The 12,219-nt window shown below is 38.1% G+C and overlaps 1 protein-coding gene across 3 annotated transcripts in view; it reads left to right on the forward strand.

The window, feature by feature from the left end:
- The window catches only part of MCTP1 (multiple C2 and transmembrane domain containing 1), a 559,099-nt gene that overhangs the window by 454,850 nt on the left and 92,030 nt on the right, over positions 1-12,219 (forward strand). For 2 of the 3 annotated variants that reach the window (XM_059725021.1, XM_059725022.1), the window contains one exon: positions 10,973-11,092. The exons of the other annotated variant lie outside the window; for it this stretch is intronic. In XM_059725021.1, coding sequence (XP_059581004.1) covers positions 10,973-11,092 — 120 coding nt within the window. The remainder of the gene's footprint in view (positions 1-10,972; positions 11,093-12,219) is intronic. 3 annotated transcript variants of the gene reach the window in all.

Consider the following 12,219-nt stretch of genomic DNA (forward strand, 5'->3'; position numbering starts at 1 on the left):
ATCATGTAACAAAAGTACAATAGTATAGAAAAGAGAAATCTTTCTTAAATCAACACAGGATTAAAATTAGAATTGCAAAAAGAAACATGCCAACATGGCATAGGGATTCTAAACATAACTCTCAAAGTTTTTCCAGAACTGGGGAAAAAAGACTTGAGATCAGTGAAGGAGAAAATTAGAAAATTACAAGAGAGACTGGGAGATGAAGTTACAAAGGGTAGCAAGGTAGCACATTTTTTAAATGTACTCTATTGTAAATACATTTTAAGGAATAATAATATATTTCAGCTATCTCACATCAGTTGAATGACTGACTTGTTATCTGTGCTTCAATCTGAAAGTCAGGACAATGGAAAACCAACAAATGTTTGACATAATTTTATTTATTTACATTTTACAGTTACACCTAACTACTGCTCCAGGCATCCCAGAACAACAAAAGAAAACAAAACAAGTTGTCAGTCAGTAGCTTGATGAAAATCATCACAGAAAGCTCACTAAGACAGATTGATGATCTTGAAAATTGAAAATAAGTCAACATCATACCAAATGACTGCATACCAAGTGAGAGTTAATGGCAATCAGCATGTTACAAGACTATACCTAGTATGGGAAGTAAAAAAAAGAGAAAAAAATGACTGGAGCAATTTAAACACATCCACATATAGTAATCTAGTAAAGAGAAACTATCAGACATTTTAAAAGGAACAATAACCTTGCCTACTTAATCTTTTTAGAGGAGAGGTGCTTAAGGAAGCAGAAACATTGATGATTCAAAGCTTGGGGCTTGGATGAAGTGCCAGGTGGGGAAAAACAACTCTTTGCAGGAACTATGAAAGTTTTATTCAACTATTAAAGGACATCAAAACAGTCAGTTTCTGGGTGGGGTGAGTGAGCTACTTAGCACTTATTTTGGTGTGTATGGCAAGCTGACCCATAGACTCTTCAAGAAGATGTTCGTTCAAGGCAGGTACAGATCTGATCCATGAAATCAGATATCAGGCCACCTTGAATAATTTTCTGTTAGAAGGGAACATTGCCAGTTTTTTCAAGGTGCACGGATGGTTTGGTCCAATGATTTGGTATCTTCCCGTACAAATAGACTAAAATAAACCACCAAGAAATGGTTAAACTACCCATATTCTCCCTAACCAAATCACTTTACTCCTAATTACCAATCCTTAAATGTCGATGTTAACCACTTCATTATTGATATGTACAGCCAACAAAGTGTATGTTTCCCTGGGCACAAAATATAGTCATGCAATTTACTTGTACACTGACTTGCCTTATGTATCTAGCTGCTCCATTCATTTGAGCAGGAAATTTTAATGCTAGAACTCTTCTAAGAGCAATAAAGCCAGTTAAATATTGGAACTTAAATATATATTCAGGTTAGCTACTTTACATGCAGATTATTTTCCCGAGAGAAAAAATTTCTGCCTCTATTCCCTTCATTTCTCAGTATTTGGATAGTCATTGTTTTTACAGTTCTTGAAATGCTGAGTAGCTTTACTTTTACACCAGTTCTGGTGAATGAACAACAGTGAATCTATAGTAGTGTGAAATGTGAAGCATAGAGCAAAAGTTGATAGGGATAAAAAGCCAAACTGCAGAGGGAATGTACTATCTACATTTATACAAGTGGGCCAGGCAGTGTGGGTAAGAAACTACAGTTCTGTTCTCCTTGTTTGTAGTACAATGGACCTGAAAAGATACTCATTCTCAATAGCTCCAGGAACTAGCTAATATTGCTCCATTATGAGAACTTCCATTCTGTATGGTTGGAATAATGGCTTATAGAAGGGCAGTTCTGCATTCCTACAGCCTGCTTGCTGGGAAGCGGCTGGATTCATGGGCATTCAGGCCCCCAAAATATTCAGGATTGTGGAGGAAATGAAAGGGTGAATTTCACCCAACTGCAATATGTTAGAAGTTGTAGCAATAAAATTGTCACAAACATATGACATATTTTACACACAGGTTTTATACCAATATAGCAATGCCAGGGAGGTGGTGTGATGTTTTTCCCTGTCCTATGTGGGAAAAGCTATATTAGTGTAAATTGTCTTTATGGTAGTATAATTTTGCATCAGTAGGAAAGCATACACATTTGACCATTTTCACTTTCAAAACTGGCCCATTTCAGTGTAGAGGAAGTACAGAGACAATCTGCTGTTATTATAAAGTAGTACATACCTATACATACAAAAGGAGAGGGATGGATAGTGTTGTGAAATAGAGGTAAGAGTTTGGAAAATGTCCAAAAGAATATAAAATGTGTTGAAATGGTAGCTTTTTAGTAAGGTACTTCCAAATGAAACAGCATGTTTAACTCTGTAATTGTGTTAAACAATTGGTAAGGAAGTTTGAGATAGGAAGAATTAGATTGCTCTCAAGCCTAAAAGGCATGAGCAATGAGGGAAGGCTTAAAAATCTGTATTTGTATAGCCTAGAGCAAAATCAGACACTTAATAGAGATATAATTGAATTATATAATGATTTAAATCATATAGACAGTGATTACCCCTCTCATCAGCACTGCACTAAAAACAAGAAGTCAGCTTAAGAGGCCTACATAAAAGTAAAGCAAAAACAAATTGAGAACAGGCATTAAAAGCACTTTTTCACTTAGAAGATAATTAATGTATAGAATGCTCTGCTAAGTAATGTTGCTGAGACAAAGACATGGGTCATTCAAGAAACAATTGGAGATTCTGTTGGGGAAATGGAGTACTAAAAAGGGACAAGCTTCAGTGAACCTAATAGCCTCATTCTCAGACATTTCTTTGATCTAGTTACTAATGTACCACTACAGGGAAGTTGTTACTTGATATTAGTATACTTCTTGTAGATGAAAAAATACCAGTTACTCTAAATTTTCTGTGTTTGTAAATTCTTTGTGTTTTGTTCTCTGAGAGCACAAAAATGCATTGAACTGCAGTTGAGAATGGCAGTAGGCTGCATATTGTGATCATTTCATCAGACCAAGTTCTGGCTTTTGTACTATGCAACTAGTACTAATACAGCTCAGAAATTCTTAAGTGAAAAAGAAAGGGATCCAAGAGTGTCTCAACATTTTGTAAATATTTACAGATTTCTTTGTAGATATGCCGTTTTTATTTCCACCTAACTTTTGCTATATGAAAGTCATTGGCATGAATTTTACATCAGTAATTCATGTGCTGTTAAAGGGATGCTTGTATTCACAGGCTCTGAGGTTCACTTTTTTGGAATTGTCAGTATACTCAAAGCAAAGTCACAGCACTTTCATCTTTGACTTCTATAAAATGATGTGGAATGTCAGTACAAGTTGTAAGTGGAGAAAGAAAAAAAATATACATTTAAATAAAAAAAACTTTCCAGTCCATAGCTAGAAGATTTTGTGGGTGCTGACAACCCTGTCAAGGCACAGTTAGCCTACATTATGGTATGATTAGATGATGGCATCATCTTTGAGGTTGTTCAGGTGAAATAAGTCCATTTAACTACAGAGATGTTTCAAGAGAGATTGAGGTGGGCTAAAACATATCAGATGAGTCATATCTTGTCATACTTGCTTCTTTAATAACTGGAATGAAACATGCGAAAACCAAGACTTGAACTACCCTACCTATTTAAGAAATGGGAACTTTTGATGTTGACTGTTTATCTGTATATACCATAGCCAAACTAGAAGTGCAACAGAATTTTAATGTCAAGTGGTTCACCAGAGCTGGGATTAAAATGACAACTAATTTTATTTTGTTATATCTAACTTCAGATTCAGCTTGACAAAACTAACTGTTGCTTGAACCTAAAGAAGATCTGACACATTTTTGTGGTTTATTTTTTCTTGGAAACATCTTGATTTCCTGGTTTTAGGTGGGAGGAAGGGGGGCAGGCTGAGGGGACCCTCCAAATTGCAGTGAGACGGACCATTCCAGTACACTGCCAGAATATCAGAGACTGGAAATGCAGGAAATCTTACAGCACAATTTATTCCTTTACATGTTAATACTAGTTAATAGTTGTGCTTATGGGTCATCAAAGTATGGGCCCCAAGAAGACATTTTGAAATGGCAGAGGAGGTTAAGTCACTCACCTATATTAACACTGTAACTCTGCAAGAGTGACACAATCAAGAATGGCACTTATTTCCCCTGACTCTACTACTGTAAATACCATGTCGTGTTCTCTGTTTGACTTTTGCATACTCTAGATCTGGATAGTTTAAGATTCAGATCTTTTGAAGTTCACCTATTCCTCATGCTCAGGTATCTGAAAAACTTTTAGGAAGACTGTATCATTCGCTTATGAGGCTCATTTTCTCCAGGCCTTTCTGAACAAATGCGCTGTATTCTGTGACCAAAAAATACAATGTTAATATTTACACTGGCAATTTGTTTTGGAATCCAGTGGAGCTGAAGGAAGTGATTTTAGAAAACAGAAACTTTTTTTGGGATGAGATGGGATTCAAACACCAAAGGTAGCAATTTCATTCCTTTTTTTAAAATAAAACTGAGTAGGTGACAGAATATGTTGAATAGGTAAGTAGGTGATTTCAAGTTCAATTGAAATAATTCTTGTAGTGCTTTATGGTGCAGGGAGCATGTTGCTTCATTTGAAGCCTTGAATTCTATAGCATGTGATAGAAGACCCTCACAGTACATTTACATAGACTTTCTTTCATTCTTTGGATTCTTCTGGAAAAATATCCAAAAGAAAAAACCTGAAAAAAACAGAGTCTTGTGATTAAAGCACAGTATTTGGAATCATGCATTTAGGTGCCTTTCTGATTGTATTACACATTCCATAAATGAGCCGGAGAAGTTACCCAGTGCTGCAACCTTTTACATGTGTGCAAAATACCATTTAAATGAATGAAATAATTAGTTTGAGCAAAAATTACATGTATTAGTGAAGGTTGCATGGCTGTGCTTCAAAGTTAGCCTTTAATGTAATTATGGTGGACAAACAGACTAACGAAGCTAACCCAGGACTGGAGAGAGCAAAGTGGACTTAGTCAGAGTTTACGTTTTGCAGGAAAGTCCAATTTAAAAACAAAAAAAATTATTTCTGGGATTGAACAGTAATTTTTAAAAAATCTTACAAAAGGAAAAGGTAGGTAGAAGTTTTCAAACAGATTTGATTAAACTGATCTGGGAGATGTGAGCTCCTGGTTCACTGGTTCAGTTATGGTTCTCAGGGTACAATGGTTCCTAGGGCTTCTAGATATCCAGAGCAAGTGAGTCACACACAGCTAGACTGGGATCTTTGGAGATTAGCATTTGGGGATCTCAGGCTATTAACTCCACAGTATGGAGGTTGAGAGCCCCTAGACTCTATGACAGGATATGAAGAAGCCTTAGGATCCCTGAAAAAGAACTCGAACTTTTAATCTAGAGCTTCCATACTTCTTCCCCCCTGGTGAAAAACCTGCAATCTCTAGAACACCTTTGGTCCTTGTCTCCAAGGCAGCCTGAATGGCAAGGCTGCTGTGTGAACCCTGGCTCCTCTATTTGGTGGGAGGTAACTTGGCAAGTTCCTGGCATTCATTTGAGGTTTGATCCAAGTCATTTCCAGGAACTATTTTCATTGTTGCCAATTCTCATCATTTTGGGGTGTTTTTCTTAAAGGCTATGCTTCAGGAATATGGAAAACTTAGCTCTTTCTTTTATCTATATTTATATGTATATATCTAGATAAAAGAAAGAGCTACACTTTCCACATTCCCAAAGCGTAGACTTTAAAAACAATGTCAAAAATCATGAGAGTTGGCAATACTGTATTTTGGTTTTGAAACATCAAGCCTTTCCTGATGAAATCTTAGTTTATCAGAAAATCTTTACTTCCAACTATTGTTGTACCTGCCCTCTTGAGTTGTGGTGTTATTATAAGCTGTGATTGAAAATTTGGATCATAGCATCTAGTATGTTCAATGATAGTGGGGTCCTATCTTTTTTTCTCACATTGTCTTTTCCTAGTGGAAAATGTCTAAAATATTTAAATATAATCCAAATAGGAACAACAGCAAAGAGGGGTTAGGCTTAGGTGACAAATGGGTTAAATGCTGTTAAAGCTTTGGGTACAAATGCGGGTTCTGTTAAAAATGAAATGAAATTGGGAATGGGGAAGATAAAAAGAAATCTGAAATAATTGTTCTGTAGAATATGGCCTTTCCACATAGACAGAAATCTTTCTCTTCTCTTCTGCCTGAAGAGAGAGTCAAATAGAGAATCTCATCTCTTAATTAGAAAGAAAAATACTCATCAAACACATCTCATCACTGGAAAGCTAATGATCCACAGCTGCTAGTTTGAAAGGGCAGGCTTTTTTTTCCTGAACAGTAGGAAGTGTTAATCATTTTGGATGAGATTTCTTTTTAAAATATACTGTAGTTTGCAAAAGAATAGGATATTCAATATTCCAACTTAAATTATTTTTTGAAGTGTCGTACACCAGGGATAGTGTCATGTGTCTCTCTGAATGATCATTTAATGTATGTGTCTCTCACTGAGAGTAGCAACTGATATGATGTTGTAAATGGCCAGTTCGTGCCTGTGACTTTTAAAATCCTTGTCTCAAGAGGGAAAAGAGAAAAAAAATCCTTCCTTGTAGCATTCAGTGTAGGAATGGCAGCTATATTAAACTGTAACCTTTGGGACTCACATTCTTTCCTTTAAAGAAGTTGGTTGTTTCAATAGTTGGGGGGGGGGGGCAGGGGAAATCCTTTCTTCTTTTTTTTTTATAGCCTAAGTACACCCACTGTTTTATTTTATAAATATTTATTTATTTAATCTATTTCTATGCTGCCCTTCCTATACCATCATTCCAGATACAGTTTGTGTTCTACTGGATATTTTATAGGCATCGACAGTTCCCTGATTTTGATTTTTCAGTCGTTCTTCCTTCCACTCCCTGGTGTTTTTTTTAATATATTAATGTTTATGAATTATTATATCATATTCCTTTCCTCTTTCTGGAATGCAGTGAAGCTAAAGCAAAAAAGCCCTCCAAACCCCTGCCCCAAGCAACCCCCTCCCCCTCCCCCCCCCCAAAAAAGCAGAGCTTTTTCTTGCTTAAATAGTTGTAAGATCCTTTGTGTCTGGCAGCTGACCAGTTTCCGTGCATTTTCTCCCCCTTCTGCACATAATTTTGGGGATTGCTGAGATATTCTGAAGGTACTGTCTACTACTGGAAATTTCTAGTTAGTGATATCTTTTATTTAACATGTATTTGTCTGCTGGGGAGAATAGAGAAGCAGTATGAGCTGCATTGCCAACACTATACAGATTTCACATAGATATACAGTTCATTTTCATTGCAAATATAGCATCCCTGCTTTCCTAGTGCCTGACTGAGACAGGTGCTTAAAAGAGAAATCAGTTGAAGTTCAGCCCAGGCTAGATGGAAATAATACTGGTTGGTCAGAGGAATTATCTAAAGGAGATGGCAGGTATAATATTGACTCTTTCTAGTCAAGGAGTATGTCTGTATTGTTAATGAGGTTTGCAGCCTGAGGCCACAGACACATGAATGGGATAACCTGTGGCAAGTCAAGCTTTCCCAATTTAAAAAAAAAAGCAGGAAACACATGACAGAATCCCTAAAAGTGATGTAGCCTTGCTTCAGCAGTGGCAAATTTTATACCTGGACAAATTGAGGCAATTTTCTTATGCTTTCAAATGCCTGCCCTTCAAAGCACAGCTTGCTTGTTTCTCACACTTTCAAATGCACCACCTACTTGTTTGGGTGTAGTTGCCATGGTGACATTTGCTCTAGCATTTTGTTTTGAACCTGTCTTCTTTATTCCTGGGTTCAAAACCTCAGAGCCATTTTTTCTCCTTAGAATCAGAGGATATGTACAATCATTATATTTAAATCCACTTAACCATAGTTAGTTTGATCCAAATTCCTACCTGTGTATGCATTTGGGTGTTGGGATTTAAATTTCCCCCAAAATGGCAGGCCTGATCTCAATTAGTTCACTTGATATGTTACCTAATTTAGATTGGGAACGGGTTAATTTAGACTGGGAACGGGTTAACCCAGTCAATTGCACTTGCCGCAAACATAACTGGGCTATTTTTACCCTCTAACCTCCCAACTCTGGATGGATAGCTCCCTGTAGCAGGACACTAAGGTGCCTGCTACTCTCAGAGCAGAGGCAGGAACCCAGGTGCCAGTTGCTGGGACAACTGGTTAAGGAGGGAATTGGCTGCACCTGTGCCTGGTCAGCTGACTGGAAGGGGCAGGGCCTGGCTCCCACATAAATCCCAGGCCTGAGGCCAGGAGGGCAGTTTTCCCTGCTGGCAGCCAAGGGGGAAGGGAGCTCTGCCAGACAAGTGAAGGGGAGGGGCCTGACTGCTCGACCAGCTCCTTATGCTGTTAAGGGGCAGAGTATCCCCCAGTAGGGATTGAAGGATGTTTAGCCAAATGATGTTTTAGCCAGGTGGCTTGGATTTTTGTTATAGCCCAGGGGCTTGTGTTTTGTGTTTGCTGTTGTACCGGTGGTTTGGGTGATGCTAATAGGGGATGGAGGAGGCCTCATAGGGGGCCTGCAGCAGCGTGGGAACCCCAGCCCCATAGAGGGAGCAGCGAGAAGCCCCAGAGAGGGGGGCAGTGAGACAGAGCGAGACAGCGCTGTGGAAAGCCCAGGGAGGACAAGGGGAGGGCCAAATTGTAACGAGACCCAGATCAAACCACATCAGTATCATCCGCGAGGCTTGGGCTGTGGTGTAGGGAAGGAAAAGGAGCCGCAGATAGCATCCCCTGGCACCGGGGCAATAAATGGTCAGCTTCCTGCTAGTAAACATCCATTAATCAATTAAGATCAAGGCATGGCAGGAGAGAAGGCAGGAGGTTGGCCCATCACAGGAGGGTGGGGTCACCGATAGGCGAACTCCAGAAGAGGCACTCCTGTCACACTCCCCCATAGATCTGCCAGCCTCCCCCCCATGGATGTGTTAGCTCTTCTTCCAGTATTTCCTGCCTGCCTCAGCTCTCACCCCAAGCGACTTATACCAATTTCTCTGTGTGTCTCCCAGTAGCAGCAAATGCCTACACACAGCTCCCAGTCTATGCTCATGCAAGATAAAAGTAAGCCATGTGAATGTTGACCAGCCATGGCGAACAGCTGTACATGCCCAGAGGTTCTAGGATAATCAGTAGTGTTTTCTTTTATTGGCGTTTATCATTCCCCTCAGGTGTGGACTTCACCATAGCTCGCCACATCATTCTAACCTCCAAAGTCAGTTATTACAATCTGTTTGGGACTGCCCTTGAAAATCATCTTTCATCTGCATATTTCAGCTGATTCAGAATGTAGGACTCCTGTGCATGCAGAATGGGCAGTTTAAATCCCCACACCCAAATGCCTGTACAGGTAGGAATTTGGATCAAACTAACTATGGTTAGGTGGATTTAAATATAATGATTGTACACTGGACACCAGTTTGTTTCCAGGTGGATTTCAGGATGTTGTTTTTATTCTGTGAAGCCTTATGTGTTTTTGATTCTGACTTGTATGATTACTTCTTCCAGAATTAAAATTGAGGTGGAAGTGGGCAGACTGCATTCAGAGGCAGTCTTCAATGGCCAGTCTATGAAGATGCTTTCCTTATCCGTTTGTTCATTTACTTTGAGACTGCCCTTCAAAGCCTGTCAATTCACTCGGGTCTTCTTGGGTGAAATAGAGCGTGGGGGTTTTTTTGAACTGTAGAGTCCTGTTTTAAGTGACTTATATCAATCTTGTCAAATTACATTCCTGTAAATATGCCTCTCAAAATATATGTTAGTAAATCTCTAGAAGTCTTCTCTTTTACCTGTCTATAAATTCTATTAATCCTTGTATTTATGTTCAACGTTAATTCCAACAAATCTCCTTTTAAACAAAGCAAACTGAACAACTAACATTTTGGTCAAATACAACATTAAATATCGGAAGTGCCAATAGCCTGTGTAAGCATCTTATCTCTCTCAACCCTGTTTGGTTTTAAAAAAATCACGTTGATACCTGTAGTCTAGGAAAACATACATACACAGAACATTCAGTGGTGAGAAGGGAGAAGGCAAATTAAGTCATATGATGCTGTGGATTATTTAATATGTAGATTTCTAGTTAGTATTTGCATTAGTCTAGTATGATAGGATGGTGTGTTTTGGTTCTGTTAAACACAAATCTTCAAGTCAGAAGATTATTAAAATCCTTTTTCAGTCCTTGTTCAAACCAATTTTTTGTCTTTAGATGATAAGGAGGGGTGAGATGAAACATTTATGTATTTTTTAATTTTCAGTCTTGTTTCGCATTGGAGTTATTATAGTTCTGGTATGTTGCACCTTTATGAAATTTACTAAGTACAGGAAAGATGGGGAAGCTTGAACCCATATTATATGTAAGCCATTAACAGTACTGCCATATTATCACAGTTTTATTAAATTTTCTACACTTTTTAATTATTTTTTCTCCTTTTCGTCATGACTTTAGTCCAATGCTTTAGTTCATGTTTCAGAAGTGTAACAGCTTTCAAATTTGCTGTTTTAATATTTGCATCATCTGTTTAAGTATATGATATTATTACACCAGTGAGAATAAAGTCCCTTGTTGTAAATAGCAGTTCACTCTTTCTCATTAAGAGAAATAACCCAAGCTTTTCCTGATTGTGTGGCAGTTTTATTTTTGTGCCATTTCTGCATTATTTTTCCCATCCTATCAATGACTTAACTGGAGAAGGACAATTAAAATTCCCTCTTGGGCAATTGAATATCAATTTTTCTTTCCCACAAATTAAGGTACAAAGCAGCTGTGTAATAGTTGCTTTACAGAGCTAAGTTTCACAGTCACTAAAGTGCTTAACCAAGTGATCTTGTTGCCTATTTAGAGAGAGATTTTTTTTGTTTAAAATCTTTAAATGTACTGTTCTTGACTGTGCATGAAAGCTTATTTAACATAATGCAGAATTGAATCATTTCTTTCTCTCTTGTCTTCTAGCTTTTTCTTTTTGTGGTTTGGAACTTTGAGATCTATGTGATACCACTGGCTTTGTTGTCACTATTGGCTTGGAACTACTTCTTGATCATATCAGGGAAAGATAACAGGCAACATGATACAGTAAGTCTGTCCCTCTTCAAGCACATGCTTGTACTTTTTTTTTTTTAATGCTAAGACAAGACTTTAAAACAGTTTGTTGCAGAAACTGAATTTCTTTATTAAAATACATCTTTTCAAAACCATTTCAGTTTATGATGCTTGATGGACAGTTCTTCCTATCCACATCAGAGCTTTTCTCCAACTGTTCAATAACCATTCCTATTTTTTGTTGAAACTATGACTTTAAAAATGCATTAGAGCATGCACTGTACTCTAAATCCTGCATGCTCACAATGATTTTACTGATCAGGAAAGAGCAAAAAAAAAAAAAAAGAAAAGAAAACTCTTCTTTATGTTGAGCCTTATTGCTTGACATAACTTTTTTTGGCTACTGAAAATATAAGAACTTTGACTCTTCCAAAATTCTAAACAGATTTTAAAAAGTCCTGTCTTTTTAGAGAGTAATCTGTATATGCCACTCAGTAGTACATGCAACTCATTGAGGTTACCTGCTGCCTCTCCCAGTAATTCAGGCCATCCAAGTATTTGGCATATAAAGCAACAAAGTAATGTCAAAACAATAGTTTGTGTAACAAACAGTAAGAGCTAGATTTTCAAAAGTATGCCACCAAAGCATATATAATATGCTGTTCTTGTTGGCTCTATAGGTGTGCAAGTCTTCTAATATACACACAATACAGGGTTTCTACATGAAATTTATTTTGACCTGGGTGTCCCAAAACAGAGTATAATCCCGCAACTACCTTATCTGGTGACAATTAAATTTGCTTTAAATAAAGATGTGCTGCCTAGAACAACCCATGGGCCAAATCTGGCCTGTGGAGCTGTTTTCTGAACTGCAGTGTTTCTAGAGGGGTCAGGAATTTGGGGGTGGAGTCTGTGCTGAATTCCCAGGCATGAGCCTGTTGGTGACGTGTATCCCCACTGCTACTCACTCTGCTGCCCCGCACCACACCAAGGCTACTGCCACATCCATATCCAGTCTGCAACTTACCCCCACAAGGAGGGGTAAGTTTGACACCCCTGGTCTAGGGTAATATATAATTTGTATTGTTTGGTGGCAAAGACAAAAGGAGCAAAATTGAGCCCAAGGGTGCTAAGTTTATAGAGAAAGCCCAAGAAATGAA

The sequence above is a fragment of the Alligator mississippiensis genome, chromosome 3 (genome assembly GCF_030867095.1).
Source record: "Alligator mississippiensis isolate rAllMis1 chromosome 3, rAllMis1, whole genome shotgun sequence".
NCBI classification, from domain to species: Eukaryota; Metazoa; Chordata; order Crocodylia; family Alligatoridae; genus Alligator; species Alligator mississippiensis.